This window comes from Capronia coronata, assembly GCF_000585585.1.
Source record: "Capronia coronata CBS 617.96 chromosome Unknown acBCG-supercont1.2, whole genome shotgun sequence".
NCBI lineage: Eukaryota > Fungi > Ascomycota > Eurotiomycetes > Chaetothyriales > Herpotrichiellaceae > Capronia > Capronia coronata.
The window spans coordinates 3,593,541-3,619,003 of NW_006912894.1; the positions used below are offsets into that span (position 1 = coordinate 3,593,541).

General features: G+C 53.3%; 10 protein-coding genes across 10 annotated transcripts; 4 read left to right on the top strand and 6 right to left on the bottom strand.

Annotated features, from left to right (window-relative positions):
• Window positions 1-310: 310 nt before the first annotated feature.
• A1O1_02971 (uncharacterized protein) lies at window positions 311-1,951 on the bottom strand (the record flags this gene model as incomplete). Its single annotated transcript, XM_007723879.1, has 2 exons — window positions 311-1,839; window positions 1,906-1,951. The coding sequence occupies 2 exons, from the start codon at window positions 1,949-1,951 to the stop codon at window positions 311-313; spliced, it is 1,575 nt and encodes a 524-aa protein (XP_007722069.1).
• A 1,281-nt stretch (window positions 1,952-3,232) lies between these two features.
• A1O1_02972 (uncharacterized protein) lies at window positions 3,233-4,659 on the bottom strand (the record flags this gene model as incomplete). Its single annotated transcript, XM_007723880.1, has 2 exons — window positions 3,233-3,983; window positions 4,013-4,659. 2 exons carry the CDS (start codon window positions 4,657-4,659, stop codon window positions 3,233-3,235), a joined length of 1,398 nt encoding a protein of 465 aa, XP_007722070.1.
• Window positions 4,660-6,153: 1,494 nt separating this feature from the next.
• A1O1_02973 (uncharacterized protein) lies at window positions 6,154-7,698 on the bottom strand (the record flags this gene model as incomplete). Its single annotated transcript, XM_007723881.1, has 1 exon — window positions 6,154-7,698. One exon carries the CDS (start codon window positions 7,696-7,698, stop codon window positions 6,154-6,156), a length of 1,545 nt encoding a protein of 514 aa, XP_007722071.1.
• Window positions 7,699-7,985: 287 nt separating this feature from the next.
• A1O1_02974 (translation factor pelota) lies at window positions 7,986-9,289 on the bottom strand (the record flags this gene model as incomplete). The annotated part of the gene is made up of 2 exons (XM_007723882.1): window positions 7,986-9,155; window positions 9,212-9,289. The coding sequence occupies 2 exons, from the start codon at window positions 9,287-9,289 to the stop codon at window positions 7,986-7,988; spliced, it is 1,248 nt and encodes a 415-aa protein (XP_007722072.1).
• A 1,098-nt stretch (window positions 9,290-10,387) lies between these two features.
• On the top strand, window positions 10,388-12,089 carry A1O1_02975 (uncharacterized protein; the record flags this gene model as incomplete). The annotated part of the gene is made up of 2 exons (XM_007723883.1): window positions 10,388-10,781; window positions 10,849-12,089. 2 exons carry the CDS (start codon window positions 10,388-10,390, stop codon window positions 12,087-12,089), a joined length of 1,635 nt encoding a protein of 544 aa, XP_007722073.1.
• A 1,666-nt stretch (window positions 12,090-13,755) lies between these two features.
• A1O1_02976 (cAMP-dependent protein kinase regulator) lies at window positions 13,756-15,129 on the top strand (the record flags this gene model as incomplete). Its single annotated transcript, XM_007723884.1, has 1 exon — window positions 13,756-15,129. One exon carries the CDS (start codon window positions 13,756-13,758, stop codon window positions 15,127-15,129), a length of 1,374 nt encoding a protein of 457 aa, XP_007722074.1.
• A 1,378-nt stretch (window positions 15,130-16,507) lies between these two features.
• A1O1_02977 (uncharacterized protein) lies at window positions 16,508-18,321 on the top strand (the record flags this gene model as incomplete). Its single annotated transcript, XM_007723885.1, has 4 exons — window positions 16,508-16,794; window positions 16,850-16,878; window positions 16,932-18,075; window positions 18,183-18,321. The coding sequence occupies 4 exons, from the start codon at window positions 16,508-16,510 to the stop codon at window positions 18,319-18,321; spliced, it is 1,599 nt and encodes a 532-aa protein (XP_007722075.1).
• Window positions 18,322-18,823: 502 nt separating this feature from the next.
• A1O1_02978 (uncharacterized protein) lies at window positions 18,824-20,626 on the bottom strand (the record flags this gene model as incomplete). Its single annotated transcript, XM_007723886.1, has 2 exons — window positions 18,824-20,419; window positions 20,468-20,626. The coding sequence occupies 2 exons, from the start codon at window positions 20,624-20,626 to the stop codon at window positions 18,824-18,826; spliced, it is 1,755 nt and encodes a 584-aa protein (XP_007722076.1).
• Window positions 20,627-22,709: 2,083 nt separating this feature from the next.
• A1O1_02979 (allantoinase) lies at window positions 22,710-24,359 on the top strand (the record flags this gene model as incomplete). Its single annotated transcript, XM_007723887.1, has 1 exon — window positions 22,710-24,359. One exon carries the CDS (start codon window positions 22,710-22,712, stop codon window positions 24,357-24,359), a length of 1,650 nt encoding a protein of 549 aa, XP_007722077.1.
• Window positions 24,360-24,498: 139 nt separating this feature from the next.
• A1O1_02980 (uncharacterized protein) lies at window positions 24,499-25,236 on the bottom strand (the record flags this gene model as incomplete). Its single annotated transcript, XM_007723888.1, has 1 exon — window positions 24,499-25,236. The coding sequence occupies one exon, from the start codon at window positions 25,234-25,236 to the stop codon at window positions 24,499-24,501; it is 738 nt and encodes a 245-aa protein (XP_007722078.1).
• Window positions 25,237-25,463: the final 227 nt, after the last annotated feature.

Genomic DNA, 25,463 nt, shown 5'->3' on the forward strand with positions numbered 1-25,463 from the left:
GATACGTCCTTGTCACAAGTACGGGGCCAAGCTTGCTGTTGCTACTCCTTACTGGTGGTAGATTTCTCTTCCTCTTGAGACATGCAGATGAGACCATGTCTACTATTCGAGGTATCTTGATTAGACTGGGTTGATCAAGCCATAACGCAATACGGGAGTGGTTGCGTCTTCAGACCCTTCCGGCACAGGTTTGGGAGAGTGTCTCGTTGAAGTCTGCACGGATGCGGCGGAATTCTCGTAAATCCAGATGATAAGATGGGACCTCGTTCAAGTTGGGTACGTCGCAAAGGAGGTAGGTTCTCAGGTCTACCTATCTGCAGATAATGGTCACCTCGCCAATCTCTCGACTCTTCAGCCGGTCGATGAGTTCTTTCTCGCTGATTTCCAGGTCTGTACAGATTTCATCGAAGCAGTGGGTGCCATCCAAGTACTCGACGATCTTGGAATTCAAGAGATTGCTGTCATGTGATTTGCCTGCACCGGGACGATCCCGAGCCTGTTTCTTTCTACTCCGCAAAGAGTCTTCGGCCAGATCGCGCTCGCTGGACATGCTCCGGGACAAATAGTCGACATGTTCTGCATCGGCATCGACATATTGACCGTGCAGGGCGTGTGGACCTCCCTTCCGTGTCCGAATGGCATAGCGATGGACCCGGTACAAGAAGCCCTTGATGACGCCAAAAGTCACGAAGCGGCGCATGTCGATGTTGGCCAGCATATTCGCGTTCTGAGCATACCACTCCCTCACGGTCAAGCCCTGTCGCAGCGACGCGAACAGTTGGACAATCGCCACGCCGTCGATGGGCTCGCCTTTAGCCGTCAACGGCCAGATCTCGTCATCTTCTCTATCGTCACCCAACGTGAGCGACGCAGCGGTGGTCATCAGGCCCCCCTGACTCGTCCGGCGATCAGCCGCGCCGCCGCCTGCACCACCACCGCCATCAATGATGGCCTCCTCCTGAGCGCCCGGGGCGAACGCGGTGTTGACGTAGCGCGCGCACTCCTTCTGCATGTCGACATCCTTGGCGATCATGTTGGCAAAGTCGGCGGTGGGCGCATAGATGGCGTTGAAGCTGAAGATGTCGAGCAGCAAGACGCAGCCGTAATAGAGTAAATGCTTGACACATTTCTTGGTGAGCTTGATGTCGGCGTCGGCCAGGGCGGCGATGCGCGTGACGCTGTTGACGCCGTTGATGTAGGGCAGGATGCGCAGCATGGTCAGGTCCCAGTTCTCGTCGACCATGGTCTCGATGCGCACGGTGAACAGCGGCACGTACCACGGCTTGACGCCGACCGGGTTCGGCAGCGTCGGGAACAGCTTGATGTTCAGCGTGTTCAGCTCGTCGATCGGCACCATGCACTCGCAGTAGTCGTTCAGGTCCTCCATCAGCATCTCGCAGAGACTGTAGATCTTGCCGGAATTCGCGGGCGCCGTGTCATCGCTCAGAAAATACGACTGCTCTTCCAGACTGCGCATCAGGTGCGCCAGTTTCTTCACCACCGACTTGTACGAGGTCACGTCGATCGTCGCCGGGTCGCTGAGCACCAGCGCGAAGTTGAAGATGAATTCGTTGCGCGGGTAGTGCGCCGACGTCAGGCATAGTGGGTACGAGAGCACCAGCGTCGGAGGCGTGTTCGGCGTCAGCGGCGGCGGCGTCAGCGTCATCAGGTTCCCGCATAGGGACTGGCGAGGGATCACGAAGCGCGAGATCGTCGAGAACGATAGCAGCGGGCTGGATGGTGACGGAGTCGTCGTGGTCGGCCCGTCGCCGTTGGACGCTGCATTGTCGCCGCTCGTCAAGATGCATCCCTCGGGGACTTGGTGCACGATCTTCGGGCCTGGATAGAGAGCGTGTTAGTGCTGGATTGGTAGAAGGTAGATTCGTGAGAGTGCTTCAGGCATACCTTCATGGGGATCGAATTTGCTGTAGAAAATGGCTTTGATGGACATTTTCTAGCAGCGGTGCGGTCGCGCAGTCGTGGTAGCCGCGGCAACGTAAAGGCCAGTCTCGCGGGTGCGTAGGTATAGGTGTCAGTAGGAGGACGCCATGTCCTCTACTCGGGTTGGGATCACATCATTCTCTGGTTGAAGAAAGGAGAATTCGGATCTTGTATGGGATGAAGCAGACTGACATATTCAACTTGAAGTTGGAGATGGGGGATTCCATACTAGTAGTATCACTACGGGACTATGATGGCACTAGACCGAAGCTTGTACTAGTACTGGGATAAAGACCTCCTTAGGCTTATCTGCCGTACTAAGAAGCTTAGATAACGACTAGTTTAAATTAGCGTGTGGGAGTTAGTGGAGTTGATAAACACCCAAAGTATTTGTGGTATCGTCCACAGACTTACAGACCTCAAGCCCATTGTTATACCCTGAGGTTCAAGGCACAGCATGGGCCATACTCAACATATCCGTCCTTCAATCAACACACCAACTAGTCCCCTCAAGAGAATCTGCAATCTTGACCTTGTGCCACTCGCCCACTAGGCAGAAATAGCGAACATACCGAGCGCACACCATCAGCCTAGATTTGACATCTGCCTCGATCAGCTCAGGGGAGACAACACCTGTTGTGAGGTCAACCAGTGCTACGTCGGGATGGTGACTTTCCAACCACGCGATGATGCTGTCTAGCATCTCATCCTCATCACTCACTGTTTTCAGTTCAACTCGCTGCTGCTGTTCCAAGAAATCGACAGCATACTGTGCCAGCTCATCGAAATACTGCCACGTTTCTTCGACAAGCTCATTGACCACGACGAGCGTGTGAGCTTTGGCGAGAAGGGGTTCGTCAGAGGGCTTGTAGGTCGCAAAAATCCCCAGATTCCGCGTCCATTCGTCTTGGTCCTGCTCCCTCAAGTTTTCAATCCTGTTCTTCACGCGAAGGAATATCATAGGTCTATCATGTTCGTAGTCTGGGGTTGCAGGTGTCTGATGCCAGAGATCCCTGACACGACAACTGCCCCATGTTCCAGCTTCGTCTTTGAGCATGATGTCTTCGCCAGCCATGGGCTTGAACGGCTGGCTGCAAATATCTATGAAGTTGCGCTTTGACCCGAGCGAGTCTGCAGCATCGTCGGAGACCGGAGTGATCGTGGAAACTGGAAGTATCATGTCCATGGTGAATGCCAGCCCGGTGTCCGTGGGCGTGGCGTAGCCACCCATTTCGAGAAACAGCTTTCCAAGATCGTGATTTGCGCCGCCCAACATTGTAGCCGGTGCCCATCAACAACCAGAATCTTCGATCTTGGGTAGGCACCTGAAGAAGAGAATCTCGATTGGCACAGCTTCCCTCTGTCGCCAGAAAGCGGCCATCTTCTTGTTGTCGTCGGCGTAAACGATCTTGGAAAGGTCAAGGTCCAGGATGGCTCCAAGACACAAGGCTTCGTCACTGGGCCAGCTGTTTTGCCTGGATGTCAGAGCCACCTTGATATTGCCAAGTCCTGGTTGTTGCTGCTGCTCTTCCTGGTGGCTACCTAGGAGACTGGTAGCTGAGTATAAAGTCGTCATTTCATAAGATACACCAGTCAGGGGATTGGCAGGAATTCGCAATGTCAGCGCTTCCTGCCAGTGGCTCATGAGATCATGTAGATAGATTGCCTTGTCATAAAATTGAAACCAGATCCGTCTCGCCAGGTAGCCTTCAGAGAATGTCCACAGTCTCGAAGTCCAGCCTGAGATGGAAATCCGAGCAAGAACCTCCATGGGAGGCATGTCGGAGCATTCCAGAGCCTGTAGATAGGAGTCGAGGACCAGAACGCCAGTAGCATTGCGGAAGACATCGCTGAGACGTAGTATTGCCTCCCTCCTTATGTCCAGTGGATATCGAGGCAAGCATATGGTGTCCATCCATATCGGAGTATGAGTCTTCGTCGATGAGTCTTCGTCGATGAGACTCCTAGTGCGTCGACCTCTTTCTGCAGTTTCTCGAGCACACAGGTCGGCAGAGAGTTCTCCGTCAGATTGCCATGTCCGTCTGCCCAAACATGAGATACCGCCACGTACTCCCCTGCACGGGTTTCATCTTGGACAGTAACCCTGGCTCTCCCTGAATCATGCTGCACATTGAACAGGGCGATCGAGCCTCGGCGCACTATCCGTGCCATTTCCTCCGTCGATGGCCCTATCAGAGCGCAACGACAGCCTCTGGAGATATGGTTGATGGTATAGTCATGCCAGTCCACGTGTAAAGAGGAACATTGCTCAGCAGTGCAGGTACGGTGGCCATCATGTACAGATGGCGGCTTCAGATTCGCCAGGTACCACAAGACTCCAACGGTACAGCTCTGGGCATTCAGAAAGCCATGTAGTCTGTTCGGACACCAGTTCTTCATGGAGCACAAGAGAGGTCGGCAGACGCTTTCCGGTAATAGCCAGATGGCGCTTCGAGCGTCGTCGTCGACACCTCTCGCGCGTGCAATATCGGCAAGAGCCTGGCTCAGGTAGTCTCCCAAAGCTGCGATGCTGAGACAGACGAGATTGAGCCTGGTGCTTGAGCTGCCACTATATCTCTCAGCGACGCGTTGCCATATATCCTCCGCAACGTCGAGGATATCTTGACGATTCGAGGGCCACGTGTTGAACGGGTCTCCCAGATATTCGGCGTCCTCGCCGAGTCTTTCCAGGAGAGCTTCATCCTCGTTGCAAGTCATGCTCACTGCCTCGACAGACCACTTACCTACAATGTCCACAAGACGCTCAGATGCGAATCGCTGAGTACCCCTTGTGCGTCCCCGTGCTTTGAAGGCGGCTGCGTCGATCGTTTGACCGGTGATCTCGCAGAGCAGGCCAAGGTAGAGCCACGTCTGTAGAAACGAGATGATTTCATCTTCATCTTCATCCTTGATTTCTTTGTCTCCGTGACGGAGTGATTCGGGCCAATCGTCTTCTGTCACATTCCAGCCTGCCCGAGCGGGATAGGTAAGAAAGGGGCCACCGTCGTATTGCTCGTTGCAGAGGAACGGGATATTGAGCGTTCCTATCACCGGATGCCGAGGTAGAGGAAGGTGATCCCTTGTCCTCTGTACATCTGGGCGTAAGACTCAATTGCTGCTTCATTCGCCATCAGACTTGAGAAGTGCTTGGGGTGAGGACAGGGACATCTAACAGGGTGCCACGAGCGGTGGGAGGGTGACTGGGAGAGGAGTAGATAGAGCAAGAGGAATCAGGCTGCCACAGACTGATGGGCTGGTTAGTAGGCATGGCCTTATAGACACAAAACACGTAACATGAGGTAGAACCACCAGGGAGACAAAGAGGTTGGTTCTATTCGGTGCAGTGTTTATAGGGTCTCTCTTGATATGGATATATTGAATTGTCCCTGGCAAGCCTGCCCGCCATATGAATACCGGATAGTGTCTACTAGGACTTAGCATTCTCCTTTAGTGGACAGGCAGCAGCCACTGTCTTTCACCTCTCGTGCAACCGACCAAAAGATAGCGTCCTCAGACACATCAGGTATAGGAATGTTAGCATAACGTCGTCTACATCGGAATTGAATTAGGGGCCCGTGTCATTAACATAAGGGTCACCACAGCCTTGCCCCTTTATCGGGAAGGCGGGTGTATTCGGCTTTCTTCCAGGCAAGAGAGAATACAGAAAGCTAGCCAACAGTTTTACGGCTACCAGGTCATAAGTCACGTTGTCCACATTTCGGTATTCCGACATGTTAGGAGCTAGACCAGAGCTGATCGAGTCGCTGGGCTGCCCATGCACTTGATCACGTATCTTGCTGCCGTGCTTTTCCAAAACAAAAGACAGTCATGAAGCCATGCTCCTCGGACCCAGATCCAATCTCTTGCTGTGCTGTGCTGGGCTGGAATGAACCAGAAGAAAGGAGGAGCCATGAAAAAGCCGGTCTGGGTCCAGCTGCTCAATGCAATACCGACTTCGATGCCCAGTGATCCTGTTGATCTAGTGAATTCAAATGCTCCGTCGCTCGTGCCATGCTTATGGTCGTAATTAGTATCGTTGCTATGGCCGGTGTTAACCAAACAGCCATTCAGTCATTCATTCATTCATTCATGATATGATATCGTTCGGGCGCCGCAGTATTCAAACGGCGAGCAGGACAGTGTCCAACTCTGCCGCTATGCCAATGCAAGTATAGCGTTTCATAGGAGTGCCGTGAGATGTAATCGCCCAACTCATTGTCCAAGCGCCGCTTCAGCTTGCTCGGCCAGTTCGACCATCAACGCCTGCGTCGAGGGGCCAGGTGCGTCGAAATCTTCCGGCGCAACATCTGTCTCTATCTTTCGTCTGAAGTCGGACTTGTGTGCTGGCTTCAGAAATGGGTCTGATGCAGGTTCTCGTCTCGGCGGAGAATTGCTAATTACAGGGACGGATGGAGTACCCATGTGGGTTGGTTGAGTGGCAATATCAGCCTCGACTTGCTCCGCAAGAGCAATCAGGTCGTCGTCTTCGATCTCATTGAATTCAGCACTGAAACTTTCGTATACGATGATAGGCGTGGGAGCCACCGCCGCATCTGCTGGAGGCTTTGAATCAAGGCAGGCTTGATCTCCTTCTTTCTTTGGAGGTGCAGATACCGGTGCGGCTGAGATGTCAGTCAAGCGAGCTTCTCCCTGCTCTATCGCTGAACATATATGCTCCGCAGTCACTCCGGCTTCTGTAGGCTTTTGCGTCGAGCAGAGCATCAGGAATGTCTCATCATCCATGCCGTCTGTGAAGTCGTCTTCCTCGTCCGTGTCGAGGCCTGATGTTGATGGGTTGGCATTGCAGGTTTCTGCGTTGACTTCGGAACCTGTCGGGCTGTGATAGGTCTTTTGTGTACCCTCCCCATCCTTTGAGTTATCTAGTACTCCTGGATTGTCCAACTGGGAAGGCAGAGAGTCTGAAATTGGGCTGCTCTCAGGGAATGCCAACACGCCTGTCGAAGATCTGCTTGCAGCCTGTGATGACAGAGGGATAGCTTGATTGTTTCCCTCCAAACTTCTTTCCGCGAAGCTTGGATTGCTTCCACTCTTGAGTGACTGGGATGGCCGTTGCTTCACCCTCGAACGCACATTTGTCTGCGATGTGCTGAGTTCCTGTAGGGCCGCTGGCTGGCTCCGGAGATTTTGCCTCTCCTCCCCACCTTGAGACCTACTAGGTCGATGAGGTTGACAGAAAATGCGCGAGAGGGATGAGAGGGATGCCGACGGATTTTGTGTTGGAGATGTCTTGTTATGACCGTCAGTGTCGGCCATTGTGTGAGCAACAGAGAAAATCCTGTCTGACTCCTTCGTTACTTGCTCCTCCCGAACCCTGTCAACATGTTCTCTTTGTTCCTGGCTGTGAGGCTTCTCATTAAGAGCTGATTCCTGGTCCTCTATCATTTCATCTCGGATACTTCGCTTCGCAGGCACCAGGGCCGGGCGCGGTACGAAGAACCTGCTCAATCGTGGCTGGCTTGCGGTGACTTTCCCCCAAGTATCCTCAAGTTTGATCCTGCCCTCGTCCAGCATCTTTTGCTTGACGGTGCGTTCTCGCTCTAGCTTTTCGTCTCGTTTGCGTTTGTTCTCTTGCCGTTGCTTTTCCCTGTCGATCGCTTTCTTGCGTTGTTCCTCCCGTACGTCCTGTCGGTCTGCACGCGCCATCTGCGACGCGGTGAATTGAAACGGGGCACCATCTTTTTTGTATGCCCGCTTCGCCTCCCGCAGGGTCATGGGAGGTTTAGCAGGCTGAGGCATGGTGCGGGTTGGATGGGTTGGGATTTACAGCGTTCGTGGTGTATAACTCTGGATCGTCCAAACAAACCAAGTCCAGCCACTGACGTGAGTAACCAGGCCGCAGGCACCGCAGGCGGAGGTCTCGCTTAGTCATCCATCCTCCGCCCCTTTTGACGAGGCTGAATGCTCCCTACTCTTGTCAAGAGAGACAAAAGAAACAAGCGAACATGACGATGCGGGTTGTGTATATTAAGATTAGCCAGGGAGAATTGACGTAGGACATAAATTACAGGTGATGATAGTAAATGTCATGATGCTTCACTACCATTATCGGAGCCGTTAGACTCTTCACCGTCAGACTCCATCTCCTCAATGGGAAATGTCAGTATGGCTGCAATGCCACCAAGTCCTTCCAAGCGTTTCCCACTCTCATGGTCACCGCTGAGGACCCTGACTTCGCCGCCCTCAACTTCTCTTACCCTGTCTACCAATCTCACCCATCGTCTTCGGGTGGCTATATCTTGACTCCTGAACAACGAATTGCTGATGAGAAGGACTCCGCCACCGCGACCTACGGCACCTTTCTCCACGGCTGTCTCGACCTCTTTCGGCCCATACCATGCCCGTCCGTCGTCTTTTCGTAGTAGAGCGAAAAACTCGTCCATCAATGCAGTTTCCCTCGCGTATTTGGTATTTTGGAGTCTGGCCAGCACTTCGGGGCTGTTGAGAACCTCGTTGAGACTGTGCAGATGACCCGAGCTACTGTGAATAACCACGAATGCCTTCCGCTTGACCATGTCCTGCAACAGTTTGCTGCCTTTGGAGGCCGCAGTCTCGGTGATATATTTCAGGAACCCGGCAGCAGTGAATCCGGGACTTGCAAGCAGAATGGGAAAGTTGGTGCTGCTGTCTTTGCCTTCCATGAGCCCTTCAATTTGCCTCGTCAACGTATCCAATACCGTGGCAAAGAACTTCTCCAAGCCTTTGTCATGATCGGCCGATCTACCGGCTCCTGAACGTTTTCGGGGCACCGAAACCTCGATCCTTTGCCTCAGGACGGTCTGATGTTGAGTGATGAAACAAATGTTCGCAAGACCTTCCTGCATAACGACCGCGACCGCCTCTGTGCCTCTTGCCGGGTCGATTGCCTCTTCAAGTTGCGCGCGAGCAACACTGTCCCAGCCCTCGCCGCCATCGATTCCGCCAACTTGTTTTTCTAACGTGAAGTTTCGTTGCAACTCAAGGTCAAGCGTGTGAAACTGTCCGATCTTCGTATACCGGTTTTCCCGAGCGATCTGTCCAGACACGTGTAACTGTCCAGCCTGCGGGTCGAAGTCGACTGATTTGACCCGAATAGTCAGGTTGGTATGGACCCGCTGGGAGGCAGTAGAGCCGGTAGAGGCCGATTCTGTGGTTACTCGACGTATCGCGGAAGCGGTGAGAAGGTCTCTAGGTCGTATCAGGTTGTAAGCATGCCACTAGGACACCGAGGTGAGTCGTGACCGGAAGGAAGCATGGCGAGAAGCACTTATACCATGTCCTCAGGCTCTTCGGGGCATAATGTGACACTTCCAGTGCCGTCATCGTCGATATGGCGCTTGATTAAGCGCATTGTGGAAGGTCGCACTTAGTGCGACAACGAAGAATGTGTTGAGGGAAGAGAAATAGAGGTGAGTGGCAGCCCAAGTCGGCCTGCAAGGACATACACGTTCTGTCTCGTTGAAGCAGCGAAGTGTGTACCGAAATTGGTGGATTCAATATGGCACGTACCTTTAGGTAGAATACCTTACTTGAGGTGGTCTCCGCAGTGACATACGCGGAGCTTTAGCCAGCCTGATCAGCCTTATCTTATCACTGCCCACTGGAGCTTCACTAATGTACCTAGAGAGCTTCTTTAGTGAGGCTCGCCTGCGTTCCACGCCCGCAGTACTATCTGTCTACACCGAAGCCGCTCATGGCCATTGGAATTCACTGGTACAGGATCTTCCAGTATACTATGTGGATTGACGTCCCGACTCCTCATGTAGAGCAATCTATCGCACGCCCACTGTGCATGCAAGTAGACGTGCCGTATATGGACGACGGACTTGAAATTAGAAATGGATGGAAGCTAACAGACCGTCACCAGTCAGAGAGAGGAGTGTAAAAATTCAATTGAAGGAGCTGATTCTGGCGGCGTTGATCTCGGGACGGGCGAAAATGCTAGTGAGCAATACCTACTACTAGCGATTGAGGCCTAAATACCAAAATCGGTAAGCAGTTCAAGGTTCCCAGCCTCCAACAAACTCCACCACTGCCGCGCTGCAGCCCCCGTCCGTTATTAGTCGAACAATCTCCATCTGTCTCAGGCTCTTTACCAACCTGAACGTCAAAAATCACACAGACTGCAGCTCTTTCACAAAAGTCCTTCTAGCAGGATCCATATTCCTCTGCTACTTTTCCATACGCGCGCATTGGTACTGTCAGCTTGGACTCTGCCGCCGATCGGCCCTCTGGAATCTCACACCGTCCCAAGCTTTCTGAACGCTGTCGCCTGATTGCGCTCACCCTGCCCTCCTTGCCTACATCACCCAAAAGTCGAACCTCGAACTTCGCACGTCTATCTTACTGGTACTACAGTCATGGGAAGCTTCCTGTTTAGATGGTGAGTGAACGCTTCGTGTTACATAGCGCCAGGTCGTGCTGGCGCAACCCCTAAACTACTAGTATTATGCGACGTCTACCGCGGAAATCGCTAATACCAGCTCACAGGCCGCACCCTGATGCTTCGGACGTCCACGTCACCGGCACCTTCGATGACTGGGGAAAGACCGAGAAGCTGAATAAAGTCGGCGACGTGTGGGAGAAAGAAGTTGAACTACCCGAGGCGGACAAGAAGATTCTCTACAAGTTTGTTGTAAATGACAACTGGGTGATCGACCCTCAGGCACCGCAGGAGGACGATGGCCATGGCAACATTAATAATGTGCTGTATCCGGATCGAATCAAGCCCAAACAGGCTATGGTTCCTGAGGCAGTGACCACGTCAAGTGCTGCGCCGGTGAGCACCACCGCTACATTGGCTGGTCAAGTGCCGCTCGAACCTCGGAAAGAGGCCACTGAAGGTATGTCAATGTTCTCCAATGACTAGTAATTGCTGGCGGACTCACTGCTGACGCCAACTTCACTTAGTGACACCTGGTACGGATGATGGTTACACCCTTCGTAGAGACACAACTAAGAACAGTTTACCAGGCGCATTCCCAGAAACACCACAGCATGAGGCTTCTGAGCCTTTGAACCACGCACCTGACACCAGCGTCAGCGTCGATCCTCTTCCAGCCACTAGCGGAACAGGAAATCCGATTAATCTTCCAGCAGGCGAAAAGGTTCCTCCTCCTAGCGAAGTTACTTCAAACACAATCCATTCCAGTGTCACCACATCCCAGAAGGATTATGAAAGCGCCGGAGGCCTGAGCCTGCCTCTCGTCGGCGGAGTGGCGGGCCTCGGCGCTGGGATAGCCGGAGCCCTGGGATTTGGCACATCGGAGAAGAAGGAAAACTTGATTCCGGAGTCTTCTCTCCCAATGGGCTCGGCGGCTGGGGAGACACTTGACGCAGGTCCCACAATCTCTTCGGCTGGACCAACTTCCACAACAGCTGACCTGGCTGGCAAGGTGCCTCTCGAGGAGAGGAAAGAAGCCACGGTCATCGAGCCTGAATCTGGGGTTCCCGAGGTTGTGAAAGAGTCCATAGAAGAGGCACACGTTTCTCCGGAAGCTACAACTTCTGCTGAGGCTGTGCAGGAGAAGGCTGAAGTGGAGCAGGAATTGTTGAAGAAGGTTCCCACCGCCGAGGAGGCGGGAGAGCCAGCGCCAACGATTGCCGCAGCCACTTCTGCTACCGCTCCCTCGGCGACCCTGGCGCCGTCCGATGAATCTGGAGTTCCCGAGGTTGTGAAAGAGTCCATCGAAGAGGCACACGTTTCTCCGGAAGCTACAGTTTCTGCTGAGGCTGTGGAGGAGAAGGCTGAAGTGGAGCAGGAATTGTTGAAGAAGATTACCACCGCCAACGAGGCGGGAGAGCCAGCGCCAACGATTGCCGAAGATCCTACTCTGGCCGATGAGCCTGCCGTACGAATGATGAACCAGAACGAGGCCACCACTAAGCAGGAGACAATCCCTCCGGCAACAGAGACCACACCAGCTGCCGCCACCACTCTGCCACCCACGAGTGCAGCCCCGAAAGTTGAAGCTGCCACACCAGCATCTCCTGCGCCCAAGAAAACGGCTGCAGTCACTCCAGCCACTCCCTCTAGTGCCACGTCCACCCCCACGAAGAAGTCGGATACCACTCCCACCAGCAGTCCGGCAACGAAAGACAAGAAGAAGAAGAACAGAATTAGCTCACTGTTCAAGAAGATCTTCGACTAATCGCAGCATACTTGGCAAAAGGTACACTGCATATCTGGGGTGAAGGATGTGTTCTGGAGACGGGATGTGGAGACTGCATTGCAGAGGTTGGCGCATTGCTTGGGAGGATAGCGACTTCGTTTGCTCTGGGTGTTTGCTTGTAGATATCCCCTTCAGTTGTGTTTGATTCACAGGACGGAGGCTGCATAGCTTGTTCGATAATACTATTAATACAGATCAAGTGGTTACCTTATTTGTGGATCGATAACGCATGTATTCTCTTGGTTTTCTAGAAGCATTCTCGAAGCTGTCGAAGGTGTGGAGGGCGTGGAAGCTTGCGGTCGATCCAGATCCTCCAAGCAAAGGCAGCAGCAGTTGGATGCAACTGGCGTGTCGACAATCGGCACCCAGCAGGCATGTCTTGTGGTCTTACACCTTTAAAGGCCCCTATTTTGACCCTAGATCCTTAGGATATCAAGCAGATCCTCGTATTCGAATATTTGTTCAGTCTCCTCGCATCCTGCGTTTGGCCTTGGATCACGTTGCTGCAACCTGAACCGCCCTCTCTCCACTGGTCCGAGGTCTGTAGCTTGGGGCTAAGGAGGGTCCTCATGCCTATTCGTTCTAGGGCTTCTGGGTAAGCTGGTGGCGGCTTGGGTGGCCTAGGAAGGCCAATCGTGGTGTCTATCGGGTTGCCCTGACCGCTAGAAATCAATGGAGTTGACAGGGCCTGGTGCCTGCTGCTCCATCGTCAATGGCTGCAGATCGTGGTCATACGTAGCTGATCTGAGGGGTACAGCGACTGTGATCCGTGAGCAAGGAAGCATGATGGAACAATAATAATATCAGTCGAAGAAAGGTAAGTCGGTAGCTTCCACATTGTTAGCAACTCACCTCCCTGCAGATATAGATAGACAAAGTTAACCGTGTAAATGGAATGAACCAGCGGGCCAGAAGAATTTGGAAAGTAAAGAACTGCGCAGACACAGTTCACAGTTGAAGAGGCCTAATAGAAGCAATACTACTCTACTGCTACCTAGCGATAGTTATTTCTGCTAGCTACCGGCGGGCTGTGGCTGCTCCTACCCTCCAATCTACCAGGTAAGATACCCTACAACAATCTGTCCTGGTACTTCTCGAGACCGACTTCTGCTCTTGCTGGCCCATCCAGACTCTTCTCTTCTTCTGTCTTCCTCCACACCGGTTTCTCCTCTCCTGTGGTTTCTTATCTTCTCCGGGCCTGTCACCGTACAAACCAATATCGACCACTTGCAGCAACCCTTCGACTTCCCCTCCAAGTGCGTCATCTAGTGATTCACAGACCGGCCTAGGTATACACTCTGGTATCGCCCCACCCCAGGCCCTGCTCGCTCCGCAGCAAGAAGAGACCAGCACCCGTTGCAGTCTTAACCACTACTGAGTGGACAGCGCCAGTGAGCAAAAGCTACGCAGAAGACTGATTCTGGGTCTGACACTCCGACAACTCGCCTTCCCTGCCCCTTCTCGAACCGCTAGAATCCACCTGGACCACGGACCACGGACCACATAGGCCTTCTGTGGCCCTGCCTCACCCAAGGGGATCCTCCTTTGTCCCTCTTCCCAGTCTGCTATTGCACAATATCCTAAGGCCTACATCAGCAGGCGAGTCCCAATCTTCCCACCCCCACACCTGCAACCTTCGCTGCCAATGTCCCTCCCTCCTCCTCATCAAGCTATCGTTGATGCCCTGATCAAAGACCTCCTGCAAGCCAACCCCGACGACCCTATTCAGTACTGTGCGAATTACTTCTGCCGCAAGCTCGAACTCGAGCGGGCCTCCGAGAGAAAAGCAGCCAAGCCAGCCACCGCCGCAAAAGCGAACATGACAGACACCGCAGGCCCTTTCGACAACCGCAATCCCTTTGGAGCGAAGAACGTCAATAGCATAGAAGAGGAGGATGAAGAACGCGATAATTTCGGCTCGCCGACTGATCCCACCTTCAAGTCTCGAGGCTCAGAACGCTCTCCCTTTGGCGGTTCGGGTTTCGGCGCCGTAGCTGGTGCTACCGCTAGTGATGGGCCGTTTGGAAACTGGCTGGGTGGTCAAGGGAGCCCTTCGACAGAGTCAGAGACACCAGCTCAACCTCTGCCAAACAACTATGCAAGTTCTCGCCGGACTTCGGTCTCTGCCGAGTCTATGCAACCGGACGCCAACTCGGGCAACTGGAAGGCTCCCAAACATACGAAGGCTCCTGACCAGCTGGACAGACTCAGGCACGCCGTAGCCGGCAATTTCTTGTTCTCGAGTCTAGATGAAGAGTCATTCCAGCTGGTGCTGGACGCCCTCATGGAGAAGTCCATTCCTGCCGCCAACATCAAAGTCATCACTCAGGGCGATGAAGGTGACTACTTCTACATCGTCGAATCGGGTGACTTCGACATCTACATCAATCCCAGTGGTTACGTCGAGTCGGGACCCGAGGGCTTGGGCAACAAAGTCGGCACGATTGGTCCTGGTGGCAGCTTCGGTGAATTGGCCTTGATGTACAACGCTCCCCGAGCGGCCACTATCGTCAGTGCATCCAAAGGCGGGCTGCTCTGGGCCCTGGATCGTGTCACGTTCCGCAGAATCTTGATGGACAACGCCTTTCAAAAACGCAAGATGTACGAAAGCTTCCTGGAAGAAGTGCCGCTTCTATCCTCCCTGAAGCCATATGAACGAGCCAAGATTGCCGATGCACTTGAGACTTCCAAGTTCGAAGCCGGCACAAACATCATTACTGAAGGAGAACCCGGGGACTCGTTTTATCTTCTGGAATCGGGCGAGGCTGTTGCATACAAGCATGGCGTTGATAAGCCGGTCAAAGAGTATAAGAGGGGGGATTTCTTTGGTGAGCTGGCCTTGCTCGATGACAAGCCTCGTGCCGCGAGCGTGGTGGCGAAGACCAATGTGAAAGTGGCCAGGCTGGGCCGGGACGGATTCAAGCGGCTCTTAGGGCCGGTGGAGAGTATCATGAGACGCGAGGAGTATGACGCTGGAGAGTCACTGGATCCTCTGAGCCAGCACAGGACGGTGACCTAAGGTGTAATGATCCAGTTGAGGAATTGATGATTTTATGGCTACCGGGAATTCTCGATCGGCGGATGGTTGGAGCCCGAAGACAGAAACGCACAAACATTATACCAGGGCAGATTTATGAGTATTGAACACGTTTGTCTTTGTTGGGGTTGACTGAATGGCTGAATGGACATGGTCATCGTTCTAATTCGAATTGCTGGTGGTGGTCCATGTTTATGGCGTGTTCTGCATCCTATGTCTCAGCTATTGCTTCAAATGCCACCTATCGGCGCCACGCAAGCTACTTGGTGAAGTGTGATCCTGGTCGCTCCATTTTCGTTTCCAAGCGCATGATGGAGAACCCTCTACATACATAGGTAAACTTGAACTGGTGCTAACACTCACCACTCTGTACTCTGTCCTGCCGCATGTTGACGGCAACCAACACCACGATCATGTGACCGTCATATTCAGCACAGTCACGTGAGCACACGCAAATTGCCTCGGTACAATAACTCGACCAATCACACATCTCCGTTCCGTAACTTTCGGCTGAGTTGCCAGTTCGGGGTATCAATAGAGATCTCGCCGGACTTCAATTCAACCTCCTTTCTTGTCAAGGCTGACTGACTATTATTGTATCAGAGAGAGGGAGAGAAGGAAAGAGCGAGATATATATCCCGTTCCACCATCGAACTCCTGCCAACTCTTCGTTCCCATGGTGCCAAGATGCTCCGGACGTACAGACTTCGATGTGCTCGTCTTTGCGCGGTCTCCCGTCGCCTTTGCGGCCGTAAAACCGACGGGTCGATCTCAGGAGTGCTTCGATTACTGATCGAGCATCACAAGTCTGATTGGCTAGTCGACCTCCTGTTACAAGCGGCAGCTGTCTCTAGGCCAGTAGCAAGGGGACGTGAGCCCTTGAATGACCTTTCCTCTGCAATCTATTGCCGTCTGAAGGGGGAGTTAGTCACCCGGTCCTGCTGGCTGCCCGTGTATGCTCTTTCCGAGGAGTCACTCTCTAGTTCGGGCGACGTTCACTAACCAGATAACTTCGCTTTCTGAGTTCCTAACAGCTTTTCGGCTACTCGGCAGCATCAAACTTTCAGGGAGTCCGACGTTTGTGATCACACACGGATATCTGGTCGAAACTGCTGAGAAGGTGAGCGAGCAATCTGGACGGCAAGGTTGAGCAATGTATTTGAAAGACAGCCTTGGGTCCTTTGCCGCGAGCTACTCTCGCAGCCCAGGCGTTTAAATATAAACGCGAAATCACACTTGAATGTGCAATGGTTCCTTTGGTCCTCCTCTACTCACCCCTCTCCTCAGTCCGATCTTCGACTCGTTGCTGGTTGATACCCATCGTCATTCGACTATGACATACATTCACAGTTCCACAGCCATGGCAGAGACCAAGGTCGAGGCTCAGACCGAGAACATGTCGACACAGTACGAATCAGACAGCTCCTCATCCCGATCAATGCCTGTGCCTATCGCGCCTCCAGAACAGGAGATTGAAAAGACTATCAGCAGAACCACTCAGACGTCGAGGCGCAGTCGTCGTTCCGATCGGACGATTACGACAGCTCAAGATTGGGTTGGACCAGACGATCCAGACAACCCGCTGAACTGGCCGCTGCTAAAGAAGACGTATCACACTCTAATCCCGGCACTCCAGTGCTTCACCATGTACGTGGAATTGTGCTCAGGCTCTTGGAGTGTACACCTGTACTAACCATCACAGCACATTCGGCTCTTCCGTCTATTCACCTAGTAGGATCATCCAGCTCTGATATGCGGTTGTGCGGTTTTAATGACTCTTACAGGTATCCCTGAAGTTTCGCGCCACTTTGGTATCAGCTCCACAGCTGCCATTGTCCCTTTGACCGTGTACGTTCTCGGCCTCGGGTTTGGTCCAGTCATCAGTGCACCGCTGTCCGAGACGTACGGCCGTCGCGCAGTATATCTGATATTCTTTCCGCCGTCTCTTCTCTTCACGCTCGGGGCCGGGTTTTCCAAAACATTCGCCACCCTCGTGGTCTGTCGGTTCCTAGCCGGACTCCTTGGATCGGGCTGTCTTGCCGTCGGAGCTGGCACCAACTCAGACCTCTTCTCACCTCTCCACCGGGCCGTGGCCAGCGCCGTGTTCCTCCTCGCACCGTTCTTCGGTCCGGCCCTTGGCCCCGCAATCGGCGGCTACGTCGCCATGAAGAAAGGCTGGCGCTGGACACAATGGCTGATCCTGTTCTGGGGCATCATCGCTTACGCAGTCAGCATCCCACAAAAGGAGACATACAAGAAGATCATCCTCAAGAACCGGGCCGCGAAACTGGGTCTCGCCCCACCCCCGAATCCACTCCCGCCTGGAATGTCGAAAGTGCATTTCTTGGTGGTCGTCACCATCCTGCGACCCCTGACCATGCTCACAACCGAGACGATCGTAGCCGCCTTCAGCTTCTACACGGCCTTCAACTTCAGCGTGCTGTTCGGCTTCTTCGCGGCCTTCCCGATCGTCTTCCAATCCCCGTACCCCGAGATCCAGATCTACCACTTCAACACGGGCGAATCAGGCCTGGTATTTTTGGGCATCGGCATCGGCACGTTCCTGGCGACGCTGATCTTCATCCTCATCGACCGCTTGGTGTATCGCAAGAAGACGCTGAAACGACATGCCGTGGGTGATTTCGTGCCGCTGCCGCCCGAGGAACGGTTGTGGGCGGCCATGCTCGGCTCGTTCTTGCTCCCTGTCGGCCTGTTCTGGTTCGCCTGGTCCGCGAGGGCCGATGTCCACTGGATCTCGCCGGTGTTGGCGACCATCCCGTTCGGCACGGGCAATCTGCTCGTCTTTTGTTCTTGTGTCTTGTATCTCATCGATACGTATGGGCCGTTGGCCGGGGCGAGTGCCGTCGCGGCGAATGGATTTCTGAGATATCTTATCGGCGCCGTGTTTCCGCTGTTCACGGTTCAGATGTGAGTAAGAGTGTCTTTCCTTTCCTATTCTTTTGTGCGAATAGGCTGGGCTGTTTGTTCGATATGATGGGCTGGTTGCTAACTTCTGGGGTTTTGTTTGGGAACAGGTATCGTGGCATGGGCGTCGGCTGGGCCACCAGCCTGCTGGCATTCGTGACGGTTGCGCTCCTTCCGCTTCCGTGGGTGCTGTACAAGTACGGCCCGAAGATTCGGCAGAAGAGCGCTTACACACATTCGAAGAACTAATGGTTCGCACACAAGGGATCAGTGTTCGGACTGAGTGACTTGTCTGCGTTACAGATGTTTGTTGTGGACGCAGGTCCGGAGCTCGAATGTAAAGTGAAAGTCAAGATGCGGTTGAGGGTGGATATCTCTCGTTTCAGATGAGTTCTTTGATACAGGGACAGTGTTTCTTCGGATAGATGGATAGAACACATTTGGGCGGTCGGTATCTCGGGTTTGTCAGTCTCGATATGGGAGGGTGTTTGGTGCATTTTGGCATGTCACACGTTGACCACGTCGATCGCGGATTATGCATTGCTATGTTGTCTTTGAGGGGATTGGGCACGAAGAGGCTATTAGGGCATCTCCCAGCTCAAGTCAACTCAAGTCACGTAATGTACGAAAGTTGTTATCTTCCTTTTTCATTTCAATGAACCACCACACTTCATCCAACAGGTCTCCAGGCGAAGTGGTGGACAGACATACTTTTTTAACTCATTATGGAGGGAAGCCTTCAGGTTCAGATTCATGACTTGCGTTTCCCACCAGTCCGGCCCTTGAAACTGCCTTCAAAGCCAGGTCTCTTGACTTTCTTGTCCTTTTTAACACCGCCACCGGAAGACTTCTTCTCGTCCTTCCTCCGGGCCAGATTCTCGGTGCGTTTCTTCTGCCTTGCATCCTGTGCCTTCTGCACACCCTGCAGGCGCTCACTCCACTCGCGCTCGCTCTTCCTCTTCTGGCCCTGTTGTCTCTTCAGGGCCTTTTTCAACAGACTCGTGTCGTCGCGAACGTGTTCGCCATGAGCGCGTTTCTTGGCGTTGAGCCACATATCCTTCTGCTCGATTTCCTGGCGTTTCTGCTCGTCCAAGCTGGTCAGACGCTCCTTCTTGGCCAATGCGGCTTTGAGCGCGCTCGCAGGGTCCCGCGGTCCCTTTTTCTTGTGTTCTTCCACGATCTCGGCGGTCGTGGGGTCGAATTTGGATCCGTCTTCAAAGGCGATCCGCCCGTAGCTGAAATTGAAGTTGTAGTTATTGTTGGCGTTGGATCCGGATCCAGATGCAGAGGCGTTGTCGCCGAGAATAGGGGATCGAGGGGATGCGAGGAGAGAGCCGGACCCGCCGGGCGAGAAGCGGCGTGCTATTTCCTCGTCCTGGCGCCGGGCTTCTTCTTCCTTTTCTCGTCGTTTCTGTTCTTTCTTCGCTGCTTTCCTCTCTTCTTCTTTGCGGCGGCGCTGTTCCAGTAGTTCCTGGCGGTTCTTGGGCGCGACGCGGCCGTCGCCTCCATCGGCTTTTCGGGAGGCGCGGAGTTGTGAGATCGCTGCTTGCAGACGTTCTCGGGGGGTCTGGGATGTGTGAGACGGGTTGGAGTTGGAGGATGTTGGCTGAGCAGCGTCGATGTCTGAAGATGCTTGTTGAGGTGGTTGTTGGTGAGGCTTTTGTTCTGGTTGTTGTGATTCGAGTGTCTCGTCGATCGTGGCGGGCTGGATGGAAGATGTGGATGATGTAGCGGACTCGTGTTGTGGGGAAAAGACTTCCTCAGCCTGGTCGGCCTCGGATGAGGCAGTTGATTCATGGTCATCAGCTGCCGTCTCGGGCATTGGCTCCTCCACATCCAGATTGATGGGCTCTTTCAGATGTACTTCTTTCTTGGTCTTTCTAGGCGCCGTAGCCGTAGTCGCAGGGCTTTCGCCAGGCTGTACTCCCGCCTTTCTGGCCTTTTGTCTTTCCAGCTTCTCTTTGGCTTTTAATTTCTGGTCTCGTTTCCGTTCCCTTTTCGCCGCCTTCTGCTCGGCTCTGCGACGTTTTTTGTCCTCCGCTGATTCTTCCTTGGGTTGTGCAGTATTGGTATTGGTGTCAGTCGTGGTTTTGGCTTCGATTTTCCGCTTTTTAGACACAACGGCTTCGGCATCTTGAAGGGCCTTGGGTACCTCTAACCCAAGTGTCTCGTCTACTGGGGGCTCGTCGTCTTGTAATTCTTCATCGTCGGTCCGTTTTCGCTTTAGGGCAGCGGCAGCCCTCTCTTCCATCACGTCTTTTGCACTCTTCCAATTGTCGGGGTCCAATTTGGCCATTTTCGCCGCCTTCTTTTGCTCTGGGGTTTGCTTTTTGCGCTGCCATTGATCCTGACTCGATCAGCGGTCTGCATTGATTGTGAGGACTCCAATACATACGCTGACGTCTCCTCCATAGTAGAGGTTTGCTGGGATGAGAGACAACAGACTGTCAAAGGCACGTGCATGGCTTTTCAGCCGTTCCTGATTCTGGTCAGTTTCGAAAAGTCTGAAATGGAATTCAGTACGGTTGAGACAGACCTCCAATTCATCAGGCATCTTGGTTGCACGGTATCTCAACAACTGGACAATCGAACAACTCGGACGGCACGCTGGTCACAGTACTGGTATGTCGGTCAAGCTCAGCGACAAAAAAGTTCCTGATGAGGCGTCCGCTCACTAACTGACGGGCCACAGGCTGGGACTGCAGTGTGGAGAAGGGCGCAGTCTCGACGAAATCTTGGCATGGATTTTCATGTTTGGGTGCAGCCAATGGTGTGTCAGTGTGGTCTATTAGTAAGTAGATGTTGCTACTAACCCAATACGGATGCTAGTATAGAGCAAGAATCAGGTTAGTAGTAGTTGATGCTAGTCACGTGATTGAGGTCACTGACAAATGAAACGATGTGGAAAGAACATACCGACTCAGCTAGGTGTATTCTATTCAACTGGTCCCAGTCCCTACTATTGCCTCAGCCATGTACCCAAGCAGCTGGATCATTCAGACACAGTGGCTTTTCAGTACTAGAGCATAGTCACAAAGCAGACCATCCCGATAACACTCAAGGAAGACTCTTGCAGAATGTGAGAAGAAGCAGATCTCACAATAGTTTCATCATGTAGATAGGCACCTAGGTAGTATACTATAGCATGTACCTACCTGCACAGTGCTACGTACTATGTTAATAAGAGCCTACAGGCCGCCCTACCACCACAGTGTGTTTTCTCCCCTCCGCACGCCAAGTCATTATTGCAACACACTGCAGGCTCCAAGTTGGATGCTCTCGCCTCTCACTGCAGTAGCACAGAAGCCTGAGAGTAAATCTCAGCCAGACTCGTGCTCTTTCCACCGTTGCCCCAGATGCTTCTTCACCTGTTACCAATCGGTTCTCTGCTAAGATGATGTCGTTGTCGTTCTGAGCGGAAACTCAAGTCCGCTGCATTTTGTCAATGGCCCCGATGAACATTCTGCAGTGTGTCGGCGAACCCCGATCGAGCGGTTCCTGGATCCGCTTCTACGACTGGAACCCGTTTTACCTCCCTCTTCCACGACGATGTACGAGTACTCAGGGGTTGGCCTGATCGCTTCCTGCCTCTTGTCCTGTCTGAACTGCGATCGACGAACCTCATGACAGCTGCTCTGCCGCTCTTGCGAGACTCAATCATAAATGACTTCGTGACTACGACGCCATCGTCACCACTGGGGAGAAAGCGGTCAACTCCAGGGAGATGCCCTGCAAACCTCGCACAGGCCGCCGGCAAATTTTTGCAGACATGAGCAATAAACACCGCCGGTGGATGAGACGAGACGGAAACACGTACACAAGCAGTGCCAGTCAGGAGTTTTGATCGAGTAAAAGAACATTCAGATCGAGTAATGAAGAGAAGTCTACAAGAACTCCACCAGGCCCAAGATGGCTTAGGCGCATCGAGGAGTCTTAGCGATGCCGAAGTCGCCGGGATATTGTGGAAATGGAAGCCGTGGGACACGCTGAGTCGCTGAAGACACCGCAATACTATGCGCCGCACGGTGTCTGTTCCCAACGATACCGGGAGGCGTCAGCCCACGAATGCGCCTCCCTGACTCTTCTCCCCCAACCCACTTTGTCCGCATACGGCCAAATTTGTCTCCTCTTATCTCTGCTCGATATGATCGAGTAACAGATAGCCCTCTCTGACCGCAGCAGTACCTACCCACGCTATGCGCTCCCCAATCAAACGTCAGAATGCCAGGAGCCTCTCAAGGGCCCATCGGAATCGCCCGCCTGGACCTCGTTGCAGAGTCCCCGACACCTCCCTGGACTCTAGAGTCGACGGGGCTCCGAATATCCTGAGTGCTCCGGCGCGACGGTTACGATAGCCCGCAAGTTGAAGCGATGGCCTGGTCGAATCGAGGAACCGGAGAGGGAGTATATCTGCTTTTGTTCGGCTCTTCTTTGTTGTTATCCCTGCAATTGCTGGCCCCTGGTGTTGTTCTCCATTGTTGCTGATGCTCAATGCCCATTTCGCTTATCTCCATTTGATAAGGACTACATACCCCTTCCACAAGCCCATCACTCTCATATCTATCGCTTTCCTGGTGCCCGGGTACTCTCTATCTCATATCAAGGCCTAGGCGTCGGTCGTGACCATCGCTTTAACAATGGACGGGACGACGAACACCTTCCATTCTTATCCCACACCTCCTCGGTCTCCTCCCAATGGCCAATCAGACGCCACAGGGGAGTCGCCCATCACGGTAATCGCTTCCTCTCGAGCCATCAGGTCTGGACAGCTTACTGCGGCCACAATTGTTATATCAAATGCCACTGGCAAGATAACTGCGACCTTCGATTCAATCCTCCCACCCTCCGACTTTCCCCCTAACACCCCATATACCGATTACTCCCCGCATATCTTGCTCCCGGGCCTGGTAGACGCTCATGTACACCTCAATGAGCCTGGCCGAACAGAATGGGAAGGCTTCTACACCGGCACACAGGCTGCGGCCTTTGGGGGAGTCACCACAGTGGTGGACATGCCACTGAATGCTATACCGCCGACAACAACTGTGGCAGGACTGCAGGAGAAGATCAAAGCAGCGCAAGGTAAATGCTGGGTCGACGTTGGCTTCTATGGTGGCATCGTCCCCGGCAACGAGGCGGAACTCAGGCCTCTCGTCAGAGAAGGAGTACGAGGCTTCAAAGGGTTCCTGATCGACAGTGGTGTGGAAGAATTTCCGGCGGTCTCCTCGACAGATATTAAAAAAGTATTCGAGGAACTTGCGGATGAACCTACCACAGTCATGTTTCATGCCGAGATGATTCCTCCCATTGCGGATTCAGTGGGTGACGATGTCCAGACCTCACTACCCCCTCTCCAACCACACGGACCGTTGGATGCATACAGCACTTTCTTGGAATCAAGGCCGCCGTCGTTCGAGACTTACGCGATCGAAGAGATTCTGTCACTGGCGCATCTGGCGCCTAACTTGCCCTTACATATTGTCCACTTGTCCGCCATGGAAGCCATTCCACTCTTGAGGAAAGCCCGCTCTCAAGGCATCAACATTACCGCCGAGACTTGTCCTCACTACCTATCCCTTGCAGCCGAACAGGTTGCCGTGGGTGACACGCGTCACAAATGCTGTCCTCCCATTCGAAGTCAATCGAATCAGGACGTGCTCTGGGACGAGTTACGACAACATGGTGAGGAAGGTGTTATTAAGACGGTGGTTTCGGATCATTCTCCCTGTACCCCAGATCTCAAGCATCTCCCGTCGCACTTCCCCGGACATGCCTGTTTGCCAAAAGATAGTGTCAAGGACCTGCCGCTCGAGACCGATGCTGGTGATTTCTTCTCGGCGTGGGGCGGTATCTCCTCTGTCGGGTTGGGTCTCCCCATCTTGTGGACAGAGATGACAAGAAGAGGGCTGACCGGCACCGACTCCGCCATTACTGACGTCGTCAAGTGGTGCTGTATCAACACCGCCACTCAAGTGGGTCTGGAGAAGCAAAAAGGGGACATTGCTGTCGGCTTTGATGCCGACATCTGCGTCTTCGACGACACGGCAGAATGGGTCGTGGAGCCAAGCACCATGTTGTTCCGGAACAAGTGCAGCCCGTACCAGGGCAAAACAATGAAAGGGCAAGTGAAGGAGACTTTGCTCCGAGGGCGACAGGTCTTTGTCCGGGATGGGCCCAACAACGGGTTTGTCGGCAAGGAGTGTTCAGGGCAATTACTGTTGGAACCACGTCAGAAAGAATTAAAGAAGGTCAAGAGTTGGTTCAAGCGATGGATTTACGACTTCTGAAGATAGAGATGGGGTGGAAAGACGGGGCAGAGATATCGATGAATCGATGGTACCACCGATATAGAAAAATGTCCACGAGACTTTGAGCAAAAGCTGCAACACAGGATACCCTTTGAAACAATCGAATTCTGGCCATATTTCACGATATGTTCCGGTCTTGGTCCTTCTCCCATTTATCTCTGACTCTTCTTCTCATGCCTCCGTTGGCGCCACGACCCCAGATCTCTTCTTTCTCCGCTGGAACGGACAGGACCGATTCCGGGATAGCTTCACCCCGATACTCGCCAATAAACTGCTTCTTCTCTCGTTTCGCCCTCTCTTTCTCTTTGCTCAGTCGCACCTTTCTCAAGTAGCCCGCGTACACAGTGACCTCGGCGACACCCACCACCATCCCCGTCGACAGCGACACCAACACCCGTAAGCCATCATTGGGCCACCATCGGGTCAAGTAGAACATGGCGATGGCACACAGGACAATGCTGAGAAGGATGTTCAACACCAATGAAGGACTAATATCATCTCGCTCTTCTCCTTCTCCTTCTTCTACTCCTCCGTAGACTGACGCTCGCTTTGAGACCATGTGCGCGTAGTCCCGTTGCTCCTGCTCTTTGCGCAGCCGGTCCATGAGGGCCACATATTCCGGCGATGGCTGTGGCTTGGGCGCTGGAGGCGGAACGTAGACATGTGTGCCCAGGAGTAGGGTGTTCAGAGTATATCGTCTAGCCTGCGATATTGTCAGACGGGAGAGAGCAATGACTGCGGAATGCTCTATTGGAGCTCCGGGGGTGGTGGGTAGAGGCGGGAGCGAGGACCGATCGGAGGAGGAAAGCGACGAGATGGCATCGAGGATGCGGGGGGTTGTTACTAGGAGGACCATGTCGCTTGAGGGTTGTGCTGGAGTGAGATTGATGGACGATTGATTGAGGTGTTGGGTGTATATACCTCACCTACCTGAAGTAAGTAGGCCAGGTAGGTGTATCGGTCGCAGTGAAGAGGAGGCAGCCTTGCAAATGATAGTTTAGTACTGACTACTACGTACCAAGGCTACTAGATCTACTATTGTCAGTCGCAAGGCTCGCCCAACCTCAAGTGAGAATAGTTTCG